General features: G+C 61.3%; 3 protein-coding genes across 6 annotated transcripts; 1 reads left to right on the forward strand and 2 right to left on the reverse strand.

Moving 5' to 3' along the window:
* Positions 1-59: 59 nt before the first annotated feature.
* Positions 60-1,957, reverse strand: C29H19orf25 (chromosome 29 C19orf25 homolog). 4 transcript variants are annotated; one of them, XM_074528911.1, is made up of 3 exons: positions 1,826-1,957; positions 1,128-1,305; positions 60-992 (listed from the first exon to the last, which is right to left on the reverse strand). In XM_074528911.1, exons 2-3 carry the CDS (start codon positions 1,276-1,278, stop codon positions 811-813), a joined length of 333 nt encoding a protein of 110 aa, XP_074385012.1. In that variant the 5' UTR covers positions 1,279-1,305; positions 1,826-1,957; the 3' UTR covers positions 60-810. The 4 variants fall into 4 exon arrangements, with proteins under 4 accessions (XP_074385012.1, XP_074385010.1, XP_074385011.1 ...); XM_074528909.1 differs by having other exon boundaries at positions 1,806-1,875; XM_074528910.1 differs by having other exon boundaries at positions 1,781-1,869.
* REEP6 (receptor accessory protein 6) lies at positions 1,955-7,269 on the reverse strand. Its single transcript, XM_074528907.1, has 5 exons — positions 7,045-7,269; positions 4,528-4,621; positions 3,759-3,897; positions 2,991-3,159; positions 1,955-2,411 (listed from the first exon to the last, which is right to left on the reverse strand). The coding sequence occupies exons 1-5, from the start codon at positions 7,157-7,159 to the stop codon at positions 2,362-2,364; spliced, it is 567 nt and encodes a 188-aa protein (XP_074385008.1). The 5' UTR covers positions 7,160-7,269; the 3' UTR covers positions 1,955-2,361.
* A 744-nt stretch (positions 7,270-8,013) lies between these two features.
* Positions 8,014-15,602, forward strand: PCSK4 (proprotein convertase subtilisin/kexin type 4). Its single transcript, XM_074528833.1, has 14 exons — positions 8,014-8,058; positions 8,527-8,640; positions 9,190-9,318; positions 10,667-10,743; positions 10,832-10,920; positions 11,734-11,906; positions 11,979-12,191; positions 12,996-13,096; positions 13,352-13,455; positions 13,551-13,668; positions 13,787-13,957; positions 14,141-14,265; positions 14,956-15,075; positions 15,147-15,602. The coding sequence occupies exons 1-14, from the start codon at positions 8,035-8,037 to the stop codon at positions 15,533-15,535; spliced, it is 1,947 nt and encodes a 648-aa protein (XP_074384934.1). The 5' UTR covers positions 8,014-8,034; the 3' UTR covers positions 15,536-15,602.
* Positions 15,603-19,637: the final 4,035 nt, after the last annotated feature.

The following is a 19,637-nucleotide window of genomic DNA, read 5'->3' on the forward strand; positions in this document are numbered from 1 at the left end:
GCCCCCCCAGCGCTCAGAGCAGACAGAAAAGCAGCACCTCCAGCTCGCAAAAGTGGGGGTTGTGAGATTTGTGCTGGGTGACCCATTCCCACCACCTTTATTAGCAAAACAGGGCAGTTTTCCACACCACAGGGCGGTGCTGGCCCCCCAACCAGCCCCCTTTATGGGGGTCCCTCAGTTCGTCCCTTTGGGCGGGACCCTCCTGGCCCCACTCCTTGGGCGGGACCTCAGGCTGGCCAGCAGCCGCTGGAAGAAGAACTCGTTCTGGTATTCCAGCGGGACCAGGTGCTGCAGGAACGGCGGCACCTCGGCTCTGCTGACCCCCACGCACACGGGCACCACCCTGGGGCCGCGCTGCTGCTGGTGGATGCTGTGGAACAGGTTCCACTGGGACACGCGCTGGCACCAGCGGTCACGCACGGACTTGGCCGAGAGGAGCAGGATGGCCACACGGCTGGCCTCGATGGCCTCCACGGTCGTCAGGATGACGGAGGTCCCGGCCACCCGGTCCTGGTGCTCGGTGAAGCCCCGGAATCCCTCCTGCCTGAGGCGCTCGGCGATGCGGGAGGCGATGGGGTCATCGTCGGGGAAGTACCAGAGGGAAAAGTCGTAGGGAGGAGAGGATGTGCCACCCACGAGGGACATGGCAGCCGGTTCAGGGGCACAAGGAGGGGTGCAGGATCCCGATGTTCCCTGGGAAAAGGTCACTGGGATGATACAGCCGGGGCTGTGCTGGAAAATCCGGATTTTCGCGATGCAAACGGCTTTGGGAAGGTGAAACCACAGCGTGGAGGCGCCCAGCACGGTCCCTCAGAACGCTTTCTGCCTCATCTCGGCGATGCCGCGCTCCAGCGCCTCCCCGACCCTCTGCAGCTCCCGGCGCCGCTCCCGCAGCTGCTCCCGGGACTGCTGCAGCCGCTGGTTCATCCCCACGTAGGAGCGGATCTGCCGGTACAGCCGCTCCCGCTCCTCGGCCGCGGGCTCGGGGCAGCCTGGCGGGGGCAGAGCCGGGGCTCAGAGGGGATGGGGGGTCCCCGATCCCCCTCATTCCCCATCGAGGGCTCACCTGGGGGGGCTCAGCGGGGCTGGGGGGTCCCCACGCCCCCCATTCCCCATCGAGGGCTCACCTGGAGCGGGGCCTGGGGGGTCCAGGGGGGGCTCGGCGGGCAGGACGAACACGGGGTCGGAGGGCAGCGTGCCCTGCACGTCCGCCAGGATCTGCTCGGCGCTGGGCGGCTCAGGGCGGGTGGGCAGCACCCGCTTGGCCTTGGAGCTCATCCCGGGGGAGGCTCATGTGGGGAGGGGCTGCGGAACGGGGAGGGGGTGGGGGTGAGGGCGCTGCCACTCCGGACACACAGACAGACAGACAGACAGCTCCCTTTTCTATCCCCTCAAGACGGACAGACCCCCTGTGCTGCCTGCCCTTTGGACAGACAGACGGACTCCCCGCAGCAAGCAGAGCTCCCCCTCAAACAGAACAAACAGAAACCCCCTCCCCACCTTCCCCTCCGGACAGACAGACAGACAGACGGACGCACACCTGCCCGCCTCCCAGACAGACACACAGATCCCCTGTGCTGCCCCACTTCCCCAGACAGACCGACTCCCTTCCTCCCCTAGACTGATTCTCTCACCCGGCCCTTCGAACGGACGGACAGACGGACAGACCTCACCCCCGCCGCCGGATGGACAGACAGACAGAGCCCCGCACGGATAAACCGGCCCCCTCCGCCCCCCGCACACACAGACAGAGCCCCCTGTTCCCCCCCACCGGACAGACCGACACCCTCGGACCGCACACGGACCGACAGACGGACAGACCGACCCCTCTAAGCCGGCCGCACTTCCGGACACGTCATCAAACAAGCACCGCCCCTTTCACCAAAGGCTCCGCCCCCCTTCGCTCTTAAAGGCGCCGCGCGGGGTCGCGGAACACGCGGGACGGGAGCGGCGCTCGGGGGGCACCGGGGTTTATTGGGGGGCTGGGGTACAACACACTCGGGCTGCAGGAACTCGGGATCCCGGGCGGGAACGGCCCGGGCTGGCCGGTACCGTCAGCAGGGCCACGGGGCCGGTACCGGCGTCTGTACGGGGGATTTCGATGCCACAACGGAGGATGCCGGTAGCAATACCGGGAGTATGGTGCCGGTACCGGCGTCTGTATCGGGGATTTCGGTGCCAGAACGGAGGATGCCGGTAGTAATACCGGGAGCATGGTGCCGGTACCAGCGTCTGTAGTGCCGGCATGGGGGACTTCGGTGCCAGAACGGAGGATGCCGGTACCAGTACCGAAAGCATGGTGCTGGTACTGATCCCAGTACCGGAGCTGTGGTGCCGGTACCAGTGGCTCCGGTGCCACTCTTACTTCGCCTTCTCCGCGAACTCTGCCAGGTTCAGGGATGCTCTGACGCCTGCGGAGACACGGACGCCGTTAATGCCCGTTCCCGGTGTCCCGCCGGTTCCCCGCATCACCGTCCCGCTCCCTCCCGGTCCCGTTAAGCACGGCGGTCACAGCACCCGGGGGGCTCCGGAGGGGAGCCCCAGCTCGGCAGCAGCGCTAAAGGGACACTTGGGCACAGGGGTGGACACACGGATGGACACACGGATGGCGTCTGGCTATGGAGAAGCGGGAGGGAAGCGCCTGCTCTACCCACGCCCCGGGAGAACGGGCCGGTGCTAGCGGAGCAGAGCGGTTCGGGCGGTGCCGCGGCGGACACGGGGCTCGGCCCGGCCCCCGCGGCTCGGTACCTACGGGCAGGCTGGGCTGCGGGGCCACCCCGGCCGCCAGCCGGGCTCTGCTCTTGGCCAGAGTGTGCAGGACTGGACCGTGCAGCGCAGAGAGGAGAGAGAGGTTAGAGAGGGCACCGTGACTCCCGGAGCACCCAGAAACAATCACTCGCGGTTAATTAACATTAATGAGCTGCCCAGCCCCCCTGAGCTGGGAAAACCTGGGCACGGAGCAGGAGGAGGGACAGGGGGAGCGGAGTCACCTTCTCGGGTGACACTGGAGGCCGCGTCCAGGGCCCTGGTGCCGATGCCACCCATCACGTTGTCCACGGCCTCGTGGTGCTTGAGGAAGAAGGGTCGGATGATGCTGTGGTAGATGAGCTGGGAGCCGTTCCAGGGCACCGGGGCCATGCACCACACCAGGAACAGGCACTGCGGGCACAGGGGGGGCTCAGTGCTCCAGGGACCCCCAGCTCACTGGAGAGCCCAGATCCAGGCTGGGTGCAGCCCTTCTGATGCTTTCAGTTTTGGCTTTCATATTTTCCACATTCTGTACTAGTTTATAACTCTGAACTTCATATAAAGTGTTAGCAAGTTCTCCTCACAGCTCAGTCACACAAAATCCTTTTGCAGCCCCAGAACCAAGGACAGCACTGTGGCTTCAGGCCCAAAAGGTGTAAAACAACAGGGGAGCAATCTGGGAGGGTGGGACTGCACAACCTGGAGCTGGAATTGAACAATTAACCCAAATATGGAAACAGACCAAAACTTATAAAAATGTGAAAACTCATGACATATCATCCAGCTTGGGTGTAACTTTGGCTAGGCTCTTGCACTGCCCAAGGTGAATTCTGTGAACCCTTTTAATAAATCCCTACTTAATTCCTTTAACTCTGTTAATCCAACTCTGTTCCAGGGAGCCTCTTTGGGCATCACCACCCACCAGAGCCCAGCACACCCAACTCCTCCCATCCAGCCCCGGCACAGGAGGAGCCCGGGACAGCCCCAGCATGGGAGGAGCTCAGCGTTACCTTCCCGGCGTAGTAGAAGGGGAACCAGTAGAGGAAAAGGTCGGAGAAGGACTCGGCGATGCTGAAGACGCCGTAGACCACCCAGTACGTGAGCCACATGGTGTCATCCTCCTTGTTGCTGCTCTCGATGGCTTTGATGCTGTGGAAGGAAAGGAAGAAGGAAAGGAAGAAGGAAAGGAAAGGAAAGGAAAGGAAAGGAAAGGAAAGGAAAGGAAAGGAAAGGAAAGGAAAGGAAAGGAAAGGAAAGGAAAGGAAAGGAAAGGAAAGGAAAGGAAAGGAAAAAGGAAAGGAAGAAGGAAAGGAAGAAGGAAAGGAAGAAGGAAAGGAAGAAGGAAAGGAAGAAGGAAAGGAAGAAGGAAAGGAAGAAGGAAAGGAAGAAGGAAAGGAAGAAGGAAAGGAAGAAGGAAAGGAAGAAGGAAAGGAAGAAGGAAAGGAAGAAGGAAAGGAAGAAGGAAAGGAAGAAGGAAAGGAAGAAGGAAAGGAAGAAGGAAAGGAAGAAGGAAAGGAAGAAGGAAAGGAAGAAGGAAAGGAAGAAGGAAAGGAAGAAGGAAAGGAAGAAGGAAAGGAAGGTCACAGCTGCTTCAGCCCTGGGCTGATCACCTTCCCAAACCCTCCACACCCCACAGGGAACCTGCCCACTGCACTGGCACACTCCCAGCATTTCCAGGAAGGTCTCAAGAGCTTCCCAGCCATCATTGCCTCTTGAGTGAGCAGGCAGACCCTCAGCCAAGGGCGGGCAGTGCTCTCCAGGTGTGGGCCAGGTACTTACGAGACGTAGGCGGGGTAGACGAAGCCGATGATGTTGCAGAGCAGGGAAGCGCCATAGCCAAACATGAGGTAGAGCCCCAGGAAAGTCACGGAGCCTGCGGGGACAGGGGACAGGCTGGAGCCCGCTGTCACCAGGGGAGAGCCCTGAGCTGGGTCTCCTGAGCGGGATTCCCATCCCAGAGAATGGGAATGGGGGCGTGCTGGGGGGTAACTGTCACAGACATGTTTTCATTAAAATCCTTTCTTAGGATTTTTCCTCCTGAAAAGTTGAGAGGCCTCAGGAACAAAATGTAAACAATGATTATCTGCTGCTTCAGAATGCAACAGGTGCATCTGTGATTGGTCTCATGTGGTTGTTTCTAATTAATGGCCAATCACAGTCAGCTGGCTCGGACAGAGAGTCTGAGACAGCTGCCTTTGTTATTATTCTATTCTATTCTATTCTATTCTATTCTATTCTATTCTATTCTATTCTATTCTATTCTATTCTATTCTATCCTATTCTATTCTATTCTATTCTTAGCTTAGCTACCCTTCCGAGATGAAACCTTTCCTTCTATTCTTTTCAGTATAGTTTTAATGTAATGTATATCATAAAATAATAAACCTTCTGAGCCTTCTGAGCATGGAGTCAACATTTGTGTCTCTTCCCTCACCTGAAAATCTCTGTGAACATGGTCACAGGTAACGACCACCCCCCGTTAATTCCGATGGAAGGGGGCACGTGGCGGAGCCTGCTCCTCCCCGAGGCACCCGTGAGCCGCTCCTGTCACCGTCTGTCGCCTCCCCTGGCTCGGATGGGACTTTTACCAGCCCAACCTCGCCGCGCTCTCGGCCCTTGGAGCGGGGCCAGCGCGGCAGGAACCGGAGACGCTGACAACACGCCCATGGTCCAAAGTCAAGGCTCCGCTCGTCTCCCCCGCACGGCATTCCCCGAGCGAGCCGCGGCTCAAGGACGAGCCCGGCTCCCGGATCGGGCTCCTCCCGCAGCCGCAGCAAGGCTTGGCTCCCCTGGGAGCGGCAATCCAACCCCGCTGCCCTGCTGCTGCCGCTCAATTAGATCGCTCAATTAATTAAATGCGAGCCGCAGCTTAATGGTGGAGCCTGCCCAGCGCTCGCTGGAGGCTGGGGAAGGTGGGACAGGGAGGTTTTGGGGTGGAAAACACGACAGAGCCCTGCTCACATCAGGAAAACCTCAGGGATATTTGGGATGGAGCGATTTGTGCAGCCCAGCACCGGAACAAACTCCTACAGCAGCAGCAAGCAAGCTGGGAATTAACCTGTGTGGGTGAATTAAAGTCCTTGTCGGGCTTGGAGGGAGGATAATCCCAGCTCTGCTCGCTGCAGCATTCCTGGGCTGAGCTGCGGCCCCGACCCGGGCACCCACAGCTCCGGGAGACGGGCAGGAGCAGCGCGGCTTTGGAGCGATCCCAAACCGCCCTCCGAGCAGGGCAGGCAGGTCCAGGCAGTGCTGGGTTTCACTCCCCAAGAGCCTTAGAAGGGATTTCGCAGGATTTGAAGCCACAGAGAAATTTATGTAACAGCAAAAGCCCAGGGAGAGGCTTTGCTGGGGGAGAAGTTGGAGGTGGCGCTGCCCAGAGGTTGCTCCAAACCCCAGCCCATGGGTTCAGACACAAATTAGGGATTGCTCCAGAGCCATGGGAGGGAGAAATTGGGAATTTTTAGTTCAGCAACAGCTTCTCCATTCCAGGACAGGGATCCAGAATGTGTAACCATCCCTTTTTGGTGTGTCCACTCTTGTTCTACCATCACATCTGAGCCTGACCAAATCCCCAGGATTGTTTTGCTTCAGTGGCCCCACATCCAGACCCAACCTGCACAGCAGCTCGTGCTCCTTCACGGACACTTTTCCCCTCAGAGTGGGAGCACCAGCCCTGCTACAGGTGAAGGGCCGGGAAATCACACCTGGAGGCCAAAGGCTCGGAGGAACGCAGCAAACAGGGAAGCCCCGAGCCCATCCCAGGAGGTTTGATATGAAATCTCGATATGGAGGGCGGGGATGAGGCCGGTTCAAGTTGGCAGAGAGGGCACAGGGCCGAGGGTCAGGGGAGAGGATCCCCGGGGAGAATCCGGCTGGTTCCTCATTAATGAACAACAGGGATCCGGGTAAAGGCCGGGTCCCCACGGTCCCCACGGTGGGACACGGGGACAAACTCCCATCCCCAGTGCCCCATCTGACCCACCACAATCTGGGGGTTCACGCAGAATGGGGACCCCCCCATCAGAGCCAGGGGTCTCGAGGGTCTCTCTGACACTCGGACCCTACGAGCTTTAGGATTTGGGGATTTTGTGCCTGCGGAAGGAGGGGACAGTGCGGTGACAGCAATGTCACCCCCGGCACCCCCTCCCAGCCCGGCCCTGCTCCGCGCCCAAAACCCGGGCAGTCCTGCCTGCCCTCTCCATGCTGAGCCCAGAGCCATGGCGAGCAGCCGCCAAGGCGCCCCACCGTACGGGGCAGAACGGGAGAACCGGGGAGGCCCCGCGGTAACGGTCGCACCTGAGGCCAGGTAGAGCCGTTGGACGCCGGTGCGGGCTTCCAGCAACGCCAGCAGGTCGCTGATCGGGCCGGGACTGTGGAGGAAGCGCTCCAGGCGCTGCTGCAAGGCGGCCATGGCGGCGATGCGGGAGCTGGAGCGGCCCCGGTCCGACCCCGACCCCGACCCCGGCCCCGGTCAGCGCGGCGGGAGGGCGTGGCCAGCGGCAGATGGGCGGTGCAAACCGGAGGGGCGTGGCCAATGGGAAGGCGGGGCGGGGATCGAGGCGGGCCAATTAGGCGAGGCCGTGCGGGGGGCGGGGCGGACGCCGTTGCCATGGCAACGCGCGCAGTGGCCTCATGGCGGCTCGGCCCGGGCCCGGCCCGGCGCTGTCGCTGTTCCCGGTGCTGGTGGCGCTGCTCGTGGTGGCCGCCAGCGCCTCTCCGGGCCCCGCCAAGCCCCCGCGTGTCTACCTGAGCAGCTGGGCTGTGCGGGTGGCGGCGGGGCTGCGGGACGCTCGGGATTTGGCCCGCCGGCACGGGCTGCTCTACCTGGGTCAGGTGCGGCCTGGGCTGGCCCAGCTCACCCCGTGTGGCCCTGGCCCGATCTACCCGCTCTGTGTGGCCACTGTTTGTCTCCTTCGCTTATCCCATGGGCAGGGACATCTTCCCTTAGGCCACATTGCTCCGAGCCCCATCCAACACTTCCTCTCAAACACGTGCTGGGAATTTGGGAATCCTGTGCCAGCATCCCCACACCCTCAGAGCGAACAGCCTCTGAGCATGCATAGGACACCCAGCCCCTCCCCAGGACTCCATTCTGTCCCCCCAAGTGACACTTTCTGTCTGTCCTGCACTGCAATGTTGAATTTACCATCCTGACCTCCAGAGCTGCCCCCTGGCAAAGCTCAGAGCAGCTCTTCGTGCCCGCAGGTGATGGAGGGAGAGCCCTTCTACCACTTCAGCCACCGCGGCACCAGGCAGAGAGCCCTGAGCAGGCACTGGGGGTGGCACATGCGGCTCTCCAGGGACCCCCAGGTAGGGAGGAGGAGTGTGGTGGTGCTCACAGGGGTCTCAGGTTGAGGGAAGAGATGAGGATTGATGTTTCAGAAGGCTTGATTTATTATTTTATGATATATATTACATTAAAACTATACTAAAAGAATAGAAGAAAGGATTTCATCAGAAGGCTTAGCTAAGAATAGAAAAGAAAAGAATGATAACAAAGGTTTGCGACATGGATTCTGTGTCTGAGCCAGCTCACTTTGATTGGCCATTAATTAGAAACAACCAGCATAGGCTAATCAAAAATCTACCTGTTGCATTCCACAGCAGCAGATAACCATTGTTTACATTTTGTTCCTGAGGCCTCTCAGCTTCTCAGGAGGAAAAATCCTAAGGAAAGGGTTTTTATAAAAGATGTCTGTGACAGAGGAGGGCACAGGGAGCTGGGGCACAGCTGTGGGCAGGCCCTGCCCGGCACCCACAGCGCTGCTCCGTGCCCAGGTGCTGTGGTTTGAGCAGCAGACGCTGAAGAGGCGCTCCAGGAGAGGTGCCCACGGTGTGCCACACTCCAGCGTGGTGCCCACGGATCCCTGGTTCCCCAAGCAGTGGTACATGGTGAGAATGGGCTCCTTCCCCCTCCCAATCCCCACCCCAGTCACGGCATGGAGGGGAGCAGTGGTGCATCCAGTGCCACCTCCCTGCTGGGCACCATCCCAGGGGGCACAGGATTGCTGTGGGCTGTTCTGGGATATCCCCAGTGAGGGAGAACCCACAGCCCCTCTGTGTCTGTTCACTGCACACTGAACAAGTTCTTCCTTCTGTGCAGGGGGAATTCCTGGGATCAGTCCCTGCCCTGGTTCCTCTGGTGCCATTTCTGCACACAGGGACACCCAGGGCTCCTCTCGAGGCTGAGCAGCCCCAGCTCCCTCAGCTTTTCTTTGCCAGGATGCTCCAACCCCATCCTCACCCTTGTGACCCTCCACTGGACCCACTCCACATCCACAGCACCCCAGAAGCGCCTCCAGGGCTGGGCAGAGGGGCAGGATCCCTCCCTGAGCACTGGCAATGCCCTTCTCAGGCCACAAACCCATCTAACACCGGCAGTGATGAGGCAGCAGGACTCTGAGGTGACCCCTGCCAATCAAATTTAATCTGTTTTTCCAGAACAACGACATCCAGCCTGACCTGAACATCCTCACGGCGTGGAGCAGAGGCTACACGGGGCTGGGGGTGGTGCTGACTGTGCTGGATGATGGGCTGGAGAAGGATCATCCCGACCTGGCTGCCAACTACGTAAATATGGGGGTGTCCAGGGAGCTGGGAAGGGGGGGAAAGCCTTCATCCCATCCCTGGCACTGTGCAGAGAGACACTGGGGGGTCAATTCCTTCATCCCATCCCTGGCACTGTGAGGAGGGAGTTTGAGGGGTCAATTCCTTCACCTCAGCCCTGGAATTATGCAGAGAAAGCTCAGAGGGTCAATTCCTTCACCCTGGCACTGTGCAGAGGGAGCTCAGCCTCTCCAGGGCTGGATCCAAAGTTTGGAGCCTCCCTCAGTGTAATCTCACACTGAGGAGGAAATGTTAGAACTTGTACACGCTCTGGAGCCCCCAAATTGGTGTAATTACAGCAAGCTGCAAAGCCAGTACAGCTGGTAAAGCCTCCTGTGCTGCACAGGGAAGGGAAGGGAAGGGAAGGGAAGGGAAGGGAAGGGAAGGGAAGGGAAGGGAAGGGAAGGGAAGGGAAGGGAAGGGAAGGGAAGGGAAGGGAAGGGAAGGGAATTCTGGGGGTGTGGAACACAACCAACCCTTCCCGTGGCTCCTGGCTGCTCTCCTGGGGCTGTGTGGCCAGCGAGGGTCACCCTCAGGTGACAGAACACTGGGACCTATCAGGGGAACAGCAAAGCTGTGCTGCTTTCACCCCTCTGTGCAGAACCCAGAGCCACTGAGGGTGGAAAAGGGATTCAGGATCGCAGAGTCCAACCTGTGCCAGGTCACCAGCCCAGAGCACTGAGTGCCACCTCCAGCCCTTGCAGGGATGGGGACTCCAAACCTGCCTGGGCCATCCTTTCCATGGGGAAATTCCTGCTGATATCCCACCCTGAGGCTGCTTCCTCTTGTTAAAGCCTGAGCACCTTTTCCAAGCAGAAATTCCTGCTGCTGTCCCATCCTGAGGCTGCTTCCTCTTGTCAAATCCTGTGCACCTTTTCCATGCAGAAATTCCTGCTGATGTCCCCCCTGGCCCACTCTGATGCTGTTCCCTGACCACCCTTTCCATGCAGAAATTCCTACTGCTGTCCCACCCTGAGACCATTCCCTTTAGTCCTGTTGCCCCTTGGAGCACAGCCCGACCCCCCTGGCTGTCCCCTCCTGTCAAGGAGTTTTGCAGAGCCACAACGTCCCCCCGATCCCCCTTTTCTCCCTCTGAGCCCCTTCCCAGCTCCCCCAGCCCCTCCTGGTTTCTCCCCTCCCTCTCAGGGCTGGGTTCAGCTCCAGCTCCCAGCGCAGCCGGGCACGAAGGGGCCCCGCTGTCCCCGGGGCTGGCAGGCAGTGCCAGCAGCAGGCTCGGTGCCAGGCGCCTGTGCCGAGCTGTCACAGCCCTGCCAGGGCCCTTGGGGACAGCCACTGCCTCCCTGTGTAACAGGACCCGCTGGCAAGTTACGACTTCAACAGCAACGACCCCGATCCGCAGCCCCGATACAGCGACAGTGACAAGAACTGGTGAGTGCTGGGTCCTGCCCAGCTCCCCACGCTGGGGGGGCTGTCCCAGGCCCCCCACCCCTCACAGGGTCACTGTGTCCCCCCCCAGGCATGGGACACGCTGTGCAGGGGAAGTGGCAGCTGTGGCCAACAATGGGATCTGTGGGGCAGGCGTCGCCTACAACGCCAAAATCGGAGGTGAGAGGTTGATCCCATGGGAGGGAAGATGGAAATGAGCTCCAGCCTCATGTGGGGATGCAGGAGCCCAGGGGGAGCTGCTCTGGGCTTTACAGGGGCAGCACGGTGGGTGCTGCCCCACCTGGGGATGCCCTGGGCTTTACAGGGCTGGCAAGGTGGGTGCTGCCCCATGTGGGGATGCCCTGGGATTTACAGGGCTGGCAAGGTTGGTGCTGCCCCATGTGGGGATGCCCTGGGATTTACAGGGCTGGCAAGGTGGGTGCTGCCCCATGTGGGGCTACTCTGGGATTTACAGGGTGCTCAGGATGAGTGCTGCCCCATTTAGGGATGCTCTGGGCCATATGGGGTGCCCAGGGTGGGTACTGCCCCACATAAGAGTGCTCTGGGTTTTACAGGGGTGGCAGGGTGGGTGCTGCCCCACATCAGGGGTTTGATGCTCAGCCCAGCACCCAGCAGGGCAGGCTCAGGCTCTGCTGTGGAAATGAGGGTGGCAAAGGGGGTTAAAATCTCCCTGGGCTTAATTACAAAAGGCTTAACGAGGAGCTTTGGGAAGTGGCTCATGGCAGGGCACACATGGCAGGGCACAGACCCATGGGGGACTGATCTCCTTAGGGCAGGGGCATGTGAACGCTGCTCAAAGCTCTGGGGGGGCCTGGCAAGGTGTCCCCAGGCCCTGCCCTCGGGGTGGCACGTGTGTGGCTCCTGTCCCCTCGTGGCTCCTGTCCTCTCGTGGCTCCTGTCCCCTCGGAGCCACCTCAGCCTCTCCTGGGTGCTGCCACCCCTCGGCCACGGCTGTCCCGTGCCTGCCCTCAGGTGTGAGGATGCTGGACGGCTCCATCATGGACATAGTGGAGGCCCAGGCCCTGAGCCTGCAGCCCCAGTACATCCACATCTACAGTGCCAGCTGGGGCCCTGAGGATGATGGCAGGACGGTGGATGGGCCTGGAGTCCTGGCTGCGGCCGCTTTCCACAAAGGAGTCGTCCAAGTAAGCCCAGCCCTGCCCTTGGGGACACAGGGACATGAGGACACCCTGCTCACCCTCTCTGCTCTTCAACAGGGACGGGGTGGGCTCGGCTCCATCTTCATCTGGGCCTCAGGCAATGGTGGCACCAACTATGACAACTGCAACTGCGACGGGTACACCAACAGCATCTACACGGTGTCGGTGGGCAGCGTGCTGGGGGATGGGCACCGGCCCCTCTACAGCGAGAGCTGCCCTGCCATCCTCACCACCACCTACAGCAGCAGGACCACCAGCAAGGTGCAGATTGTGAGTGTCACAGCAGCAGCTCTGGGGCAGACACAGATCCCAGCACGGGTTGGGCTGGGCCCAGTCTGCCGTAGCTTGGTGTCTGTGTAGAGCCACAAAAGCTCAAAGGGATCTGAAAGGAGAATTTACTGAAGGTACCCAGCCCCAGGGAGTTTTATTGGAAGGAGTCCTGAGACCCCTCTGTAGGAGTGTCAGGGGTAGCACAGTCAGGACAGATGGAGATGAGAGATCTCTGCAGCCAGGTCAGGAATTTGGGGTTTATTGCAAAGGGCCTGGGTGCAGGGCCCTGCTGGGAGCTGCAGCCACAGCCCAGAGCAGGCCTGAGAGGAGAGAGGGACAAGAGAGGATGAGAAGGTAAGAGAGTAAAAGGGGTAAGAGAGCGAAGTTCCTGTTACAATACAATAAATCTTCTGTGTTGAATATTCTGATTCTCACTAACCAATCTAGTACAATATACAAATTCTATAGCATTTCCATACAGCCTATAAGAATCATTCCATTACCATACTGTGTTACATTTTAAACCCTAAAAACTCCTCTTTGGGCCCCTTCTGCCAGGCTAGCAGGGTCTGCTCTGACCCTTGGGCCTGTCTGCAAGCAGAGGGGATTGTTTGATCAAAAGGGGATCACCTTCAGCCAGCCACACCATTATTTTCCTGTTGTTCAGTAACTAAAAGGTCTCAAAGCTTGCTTTCATTTCAATCTCACTCATAGTTTCCATATTCTCAAAACCTTTTGCCAGACAAACATATTTATCAGGCTTTCCTGTTTCATCTTCCCCAACACCCCTGTGTCCCTCTCCAGGTGACCACAGACCTGCACCACCGCTGCACAGACAAACACACGGGCACCTCGGCCTCGGCCCCGCTGGCTGCAGGAATGGTGGCCCTGGCACTGGAGGCCAAGTAGGTGACACAGGGACATTGCCCAGGGAGAGCTGGTGCCCAACCAGGGATGAGAAAGGGGAGGGAAAGCAGGAAGGTTGGGGTGCAGAGTTGTGGGAGTGCTGTCCTCTGGAGCTCTGTGCTCCCATTTTGGCACTGGAGGAGGTCATGGGGGATCAGCTTGGGCCCAGATAATTGCCCTACCCACCCCACAAGAGCCAAATCTCCCCCTTAAAAACCAACCCAGACCTCTGTCCACATCCTCCTTGTTTCCAGCCCAGCCCTGACCTGGCGTGACCTGCAGCACCTGATCATCAGGGCCTCCAGACCCGCTCACCTGCAGGCAGAGGACTGGGCTGAGAACGGCGTCGGGCGCAGGGGTGAGTGCAGGGCTCAGCCCCTCAAACACCTTCCAGCAGCCCCTGGTGGCACTGAGGGGCTCACAGGTCCCTTTTTGGTGTCACCTGTGTCCCAGTGAGCCACTACTACGGCTATGGGCTGCTGGATGCGGGGCTGCTGGTGCAGGAGGCCATGACATGGACAGGGACCCGGCCACAAGAGAAATGTTCAGTGCAGGCCATCCAGGTCCCCAGGTAAGGGACAGTGACCCCAGCTCCAGCCTCTCACAGGCACAGGGACACAAAAAGCAGGTCTGCTGTGCTTGGAGGCCACAGGGGAGGGAGCCCTCACCTGCAGCTTGTCCTTGGGCAGGGACATCAGCTCCAAGCTCGTCATCTCCACGGATGCCTCCTCCTGCTCCAAGAGCATCCGCTCCCTGGAGCACGTCCAGGTGCAGCTGTCGCTGAGCTACAGCCGCAGGGGGGACCTGGTGGTGGCCCTGAGCAGCCCCATGGGCACCACGTCCACGCTGGTGACAGTGCGGTAAGGACAGAGCGGGCACCGGGGCTCCCACGGCCACCCCAGGGCCTGGAGAGTCCCAAAACTCCTCTGGACCCCTGCCACGGGGAGTGTCCCCTCAGAGAGAGCACAGGGTGACCCCTCAGGTCACCCCCTGCCCCTGCAGGGCCCTGGGCTGGCACTCCCAGCTCTGCTCTCCTCCTCCAGCCCCTACGACACCAGCCAGGACGGCTACCAGGACTGGACCTTCATGTCCACTCACTTCTGGGATGAGAACCCCAAGGGGATCTGGACCCTGCAGCTGGAGAACAGGGGTGATGCTGAGAACACAGGTGGGTGCCCCATTTTTACTGGGGTCACCCTGTGCTTGGTCATTCTTCCTTCCCCACCTTGGATGGGAAATCTGTTGGCTTCTCCTTCCTGGCCGTGAGCCCTCCTGTGTTGGCTTTGAGGATCTCCCTGGTCAGCACAGGGCCAGGAGCAGGACAGAACCCCAAAGCTTCCAGTCCCCTGTCCCTCCTGTCCCCCAAAGCTTCCAGCCCCATATCCTTCACAAGGCATCCCCCTGTCTCCAGCCCCCAAGGCTTCCAGCCCCCTGTCCCTCCTGTCCCCAGGCCCCACAGATTCCAGCGCCATGTCCCTCTCGTCCCCAGGGCCCAAATCTTCCAGCCCTGTATCCCTCACTGGTAGCCCCCTGTCCCTCCTGTCCCCTAAAGTTTCCCAACCCCTTGTTCCTCCTGTCTCCAGGCCCCAAAGCTTCCAACCCCCAAAAGCTTCCAGCCCTGTATCCCTCATCTGGCAGCCCCCTCTCCCTCCTTGTCCCCAGACCCCAAAATCTTCCAGCCCCATGTCCCTCACCTGGCAGCCCCCTGTCCCCCAAAGTTTCCCAGCCCCATGTCCCTCACCTGGCAGCCCCATATCCCTCCTGTCCCCAAAGTTTCCCAGCCCCATATCCCTCCTGTCCCCAAAGTTTCCCAGCCCCATATCCCTCACCTGGCACCCCCTGTCCCTCCTGTCCCCAGGCCAGCTGACCACCTTCATCCTGCACCTGCATGGCACAGATGAGGACATGCCAGCCCGGCGCTCCGCAGCCACTGCCACCGACGAGTGCCTCAGGAGGGACAAGCAGGGAGCCTGTGAGGGTGAGCGAGGCTTTGTGGGGACAGTGACATCGCTCTGCTCCCCAGGGCCTCACCCCAGCCTCTCTCCACAGACTGTGGCAGCTCCCTGTACATCCACCACGGCTCCTGCCTGTCCTACTGCCCCCCGCGCTACTACGGCCAGAGCCGCAGTGCCGGCCCCAGGGGCACTGCCCTGGTGTGTGCCAGCTGCCACCCCTCCTGCTACACCTGCCAGGGCTCCTGGGCCAACAACTGCACGTCCTGTCCCTCGGGCCACACCTTCCAGGACATCACCCACACGTGCCAGGAGCCGGCTGAGGGCTCCCCCAGCCCGGCCAGGCTGCGCAGGGACCTGGTGGTTGTCACCGTCCTGGCCTGCAGCAGCCTGGTTCTGGCAGGGGTGCTCTACCCCACCTACAGGGTGGGTTTCCGTGCTGGCAAAGGTGCCCTGTGCTGTCCCCGGGTCAGGAGGACAGTGTGACACCAGGGACAGGGCAGGGATGCTTCCTGCCTTCCCAAATAAACCCGTTGTTGCCTTTCCTTTCCAAGGGTGATTCCCCTTCCCAGCAGCGCCTGTGAGGGGACAGTGATGGATTCCCCTTCCCAGCTGTGCGAGGGGACAGCGGTGCCGGCTCCTCCCACACCCCTGGGGACAGGGACATTCCCGGAGGGGCAGAGCCCTGTGCCCTTTCCCAGGCGCAGAGGGACGAGCTGTGACATGTCCCCAAACAGCTGCACCCGTGTGACTTCCGGCACAGCAGAGGCAGCCGAGGCCTCCAGTCCAGCCCAGAGCCCCTCCAGAGTCCCCAGTTCCTGTTCATCAGCAGATTTAGGCCTTAAAAGGGGTCCTGGTGTGGCTGCACCCCCAGCCACTCTGTCCCACGGGGACTGGCACAGTGGCACCAGCCACGGATGGCACAGGGAGAGCTGTGGAGCACCAGCCCCATGCCAGCACCCTGGGCTGCCCCAGGACACTGGGGAGGTGTGGTTTGTGTCCCCCCCCCATCCCCATCACTGTGTGTTTGTTCAGCTGAAGAGTTTTGGGAATTAAGGCAGAGCCAGACATTTCTCCAAAGCTTATAATGAATGACCCGTGAGAACCTTGGCTGGACCTTCCAGAGCAGGGGGAGGAGGGAGCCACGATGGAGTTTGTCTCCAAGGGCAGGGGCTCTCCTCGGGGGCACCCCCAGGGATGAGCTGGGACCCCTGCAAACACCAAGGGAGAGTCCTGGCATCCAGCCCAGGTCTGTAGGATGAGGGGTGGATGCCCCCAAGCACAGCTGGTCCAGGAGGTGCTCCCAATCCTGGCCTAACCCTCAGTGGGCAGCTGGAGGGGCTGGAAGCGCCGCTGGATCTCAGGGCGCACGTCCTCCTGCACGGGGAGAGACAGAGGGGGTAGGGGATGGCGGTGCCAGAGTGCCTGTCCCCTTCCCCAGCCTCACGTCCCCTTCCTGTCCCCTTCCATTCCCATCCCCACATCCCCTTCTCCATGTCCCCTATCGCATGTCCCCAATCTGCAGCCCCGTGTCCCTTTTCTGTCACCTTCCCATCCCCGCATCCCCTTCCTGTCCCCTTCCCCAGCCTCACATCCCCTTCCATTCCCATCCCCACATCCCCTATCACATGTCCCCATCCCCAGCCCCGTGTCCCTTTTCTGTCACCTTCCCATCCCTGCATCCCCTTCCTGTCCCCATCCCCACATCCCCATCCCCTTCTCCATGTCGCTTTCCTGTCCCCATCCTCACATCCCCTTCCCCATATCCCCCATCCCCACGTGTCCCCTTCCCATCCCCACGTCCCCTTCCTGTCCCCATCCCCTTCCCCAACCCGACATCCCTTTCCCATCCCCTTTCCTGTCCCCATCCCCATGCCCTGTGCCCCCTTCCTGGGTCCATCCATCCATCCCCATATCACTCTCATCCCCATCCCCATGTCCCCAACCTGTCCCCTTCCTGTCCCCATCCCCACGTCCCTTTCCCACCTCCCCTTCCCCATATCCTACCGCCCGTCCCAGCTGCTCCAGCACCGGGATGAGGCGCAGCAGCTCCTCATCCTCAGGGTCCCCAGACCACGGTGGCACCTGGATCCAGTTGTCAGCCTGGGGAGGGGACAGGGAGAGGGTTGGACCCCGCACAGCTCCAGTCAGGACACACAAATCCCCCAGGAGTGGCAGTGCCCTACCTGGGCAGGGAAGCCCTGCATGGTGTGGTCCAGGCCCACCGTCGTGGCCAGGTCCCTGCCCAGCTGGGTCAGGTCCTTCCAGTAGCAGCCCTGGGAGCAGACACAGTCCTGCTGGGAGAGGCAGTGCCTGGCAGAGAGACAGAGCCGTGGGGAGCCTGCCCTGGCACACAGGGGGTGCCCAGCAGGGCACTGCCAGCACCATCACCTGATCAGCTTCTTCCTGGGGTCCAGCACCTCCACGAGCTTCTTGGCATAGTCCTTCTTGGCAGTGGTGTAGATGAAGATCTATCAGAGAAAGGGTGAAGGTCCTGCATGGGCTGCTCAAGTCACCCACCCCAAACCCCTCAGGGGTCACCCCACAGCCCCCGGGGGCTCTGGGTACCTCATAGATCTTGGAAACGCTCTCCAAGAACTCCTGCACGTGTGGACGCAGCTTCACATGGACCTGGGAGGGAACAGCATCTTGGAAAACCTCCAGCACCCCCATCCTGACAGCAAGGGGAGCCCCAAGGGGGGTTCAGTGCCCTCAGCAGGACTCCTCACCCATGGCATTCCAGAGCCCTTCAGCTACAGGCGACATTGGCACCGAGGCCACACGGGGTGGCAGTGAAGAGCCACCTCAGCCACGGCCCCACATCTCAGCTCAGCACCCACCTTGTAGGAGCTCGCCTGGAAGTCCGTGGTGAAGGTGGCCGTGGCATCCTTCTGCGCGTGGGCGAGCAGCGAGGAGTAGAGCAGGGTCCCATCCTGGGAACAGGGTCAGGGTCAGCCCCAGCCCCTGCAGAGCCCCCCCAGACCCCTCCCCAGCTCACCAGCTCCAGGACCAGCGTGTGCTGCAGCTTCCTCCGCCCCCTCCGTGCCCTCGCTGGGGTCAGAGGGCCAGGGCTCGGCCTGGAGGGGGAAAACAGAGGGTCAGCACTGCTGGGGGGGCTGCTGGACCCCCACACATATTGGGGGGTTATGGGGACCCCCATCGCACTCACAGGCTGGGGGCTGCAGGGCCAGCAGCGTCCTGATGCTCCAGTTCGGGCAGCCCCGAGAAATAGAAGCCCTCGGGGCCGGGTGGTTCTGGGGGTCCCGCAGGGTCTGTGGGGCAGGAGGGTCCCATGAGCACATCCAGGGCAGCATGGGGCCTCTCATCATCCCTGGCATCACCTCAAGCTCCTTCCCATTCCTCTCATCATCCCTGGCATCATTCTGGGTCCCCACGAGCAGGGGGTCCCCTCTGTGTCCCCCCGAGCAGGGATTTCCCCGTGCCCCAAGCAGGGATTTTGGGTCCCGTCAGCACATGCAGGGCAGCAGGGCTTTCCCCGTGTACCCCGCAGGGATTTCCGCGGGCACGGACGCGCTCACCGCTGTCCCCGGGGCTCCCCTCGGGTCCCCGCCGGACCAGGCGCCCCTTGCCGGGCGTGCTGGGCGAGCCGGGCACCCGCGCCCACCCCCGCGGGCCGCGCTCCCCCTCTCGGTGCCGGCTCTCGGCCCGAGCACGAAGCGCAGCCCTCGGGGTGCGGAGCTCCTGCTCCTCCCTCGGGGGTTTCTTCGTGCGTGGGGTGGCCCCCAAACCCGCCATGGCCAGGGACAATCCCCCCTCGTCAGCAGCCCCAAATTAACCGTGGGGTGGGTGTGAGAGGGAGGGTTTTATAGGGTGGAGGCGCCTTTGCAGCCCAAATTCCACCTGGAATCACTCAGACTTCACTGGCACCAGCTGGGCTCAGCTCTGGGCTCCCCAGCTGCTCCCGGAGCTCATTTCTGGCTCCTGGTGGTGCCTCCCGATGTGCCAAGGACCCTCCTGGGCTGGCAGCTGCCGAGTTTGGGGACAGTCCCCAGCCACACGAGCTGAGGGGTCTCAGCTTCCCCTGGCATCGGCTCCGAGCCCACCCCAAGGGACCCCCGAGAGCCCCAGAGCCCCCCTGATCACATCCTGTCCCCACAGGGGCCCCGCGGTGGCCGCCACCAGCCCCAGGGTTGGGTTACGGCCGGGGGGGACACGCCGAGCTCCGGCGGAAGGGAGATAAGCGAGAGGGCCCCGACCCCGGCAGGCAGAGCCTGGCACGGAGCCATGGACACGGCGACACGGGCTGGGAACGGCTCAGGGGCTCGGAGCGGGGACACGGAGCTACCCCCAATCGTGGGGACACACAGGGGACCCCCTGAAGTAGAGTGACACAGAGGGGACCCCCTGAAAAGGGTGGGACACGGAGGTGACCCCCTGCTCATGGGGTGACAGAAGGGACCCCCTAAAGTGGAGGGACACACAGGGGACCTCCTGAAGTCACAGAGGAGCCTCCCCGCTCATGGGGACACAGAGGGGACCCCCTGAAGTGGAGGGACACAGAGGGGACCCCCTGCTCATGGGGACACAGAAGGGACATGGAGGAGCCCCCTCTTGCTCATGGGGACAC

Source organism: Zonotrichia albicollis, chromosome 29 (assembly GCF_047830755.1).
Source record: "Zonotrichia albicollis isolate bZonAlb1 chromosome 29, bZonAlb1.hap1, whole genome shotgun sequence".
In the NCBI taxonomy this organism is placed as follows: domain Eukaryota; kingdom Metazoa; phylum Chordata; class Aves; order Passeriformes; family Passerellidae; genus Zonotrichia; species Zonotrichia albicollis.

Excerpts from the sequence above, each read along its gene's own strand:
- REEP6 (XM_074528907.1), bottom strand. The coding sequence starts at position 7,159 with ATGGCCGCCTTGCAGCAGCGCCTGGAGCGCTTCCTCCACAGTCCCGGC. Across the intron at positions 4,622-7,044 it reads ACGGCTCTACCTGGCCTCAG|GCTCCGTGACTTTCCTGGGG; the intron begins GTGCGACCGTTA and ends CTGTCCCCGCAG. Across the intron at positions 3,160-3,758 it reads CCTTCTACTACGCCGGGAAG|TGCCTGTTCCTGGTGTGGTG; the intron begins GTAACGCTGAGC and ends CTGTGCCCGCAG.
- C29H19orf25 (XM_074528911.1), bottom strand. The coding sequence starts at position 1,278 with ATGAGCTCCAAGGCCAAGCGGGTGCTGCCCACCCGCCCTGAGCCGCCC. Across the intron at positions 993-1,127 it reads CCCCCCAGGCCCCGCTCCAG|GCTGCCCCGAGCCCGCGGCC; the intron begins GTGAGCCCTCGA and ends TGCCCCCGCCAG.
- PCSK4 (XM_074528833.1), top strand. The coding sequence starts at position 8,035 with ATGCGGCTCTCCAGGGACCCCCAG. Across the intron at positions 9,319-10,666 it reads CCGACCTGGCTGCCAACTAC|GACCCGCTGGCAAGTTACGA; the intron begins GTAAATATGGGG and ends CCTGTGTAACAG. Across the intron at positions 11,907-11,978 it reads TCCACAAAGGAGTCGTCCAA|GGACGGGGTGGGCTCGGCTC; the intron begins GTAAGCCCAGCC and ends GCTCTTCAACAG.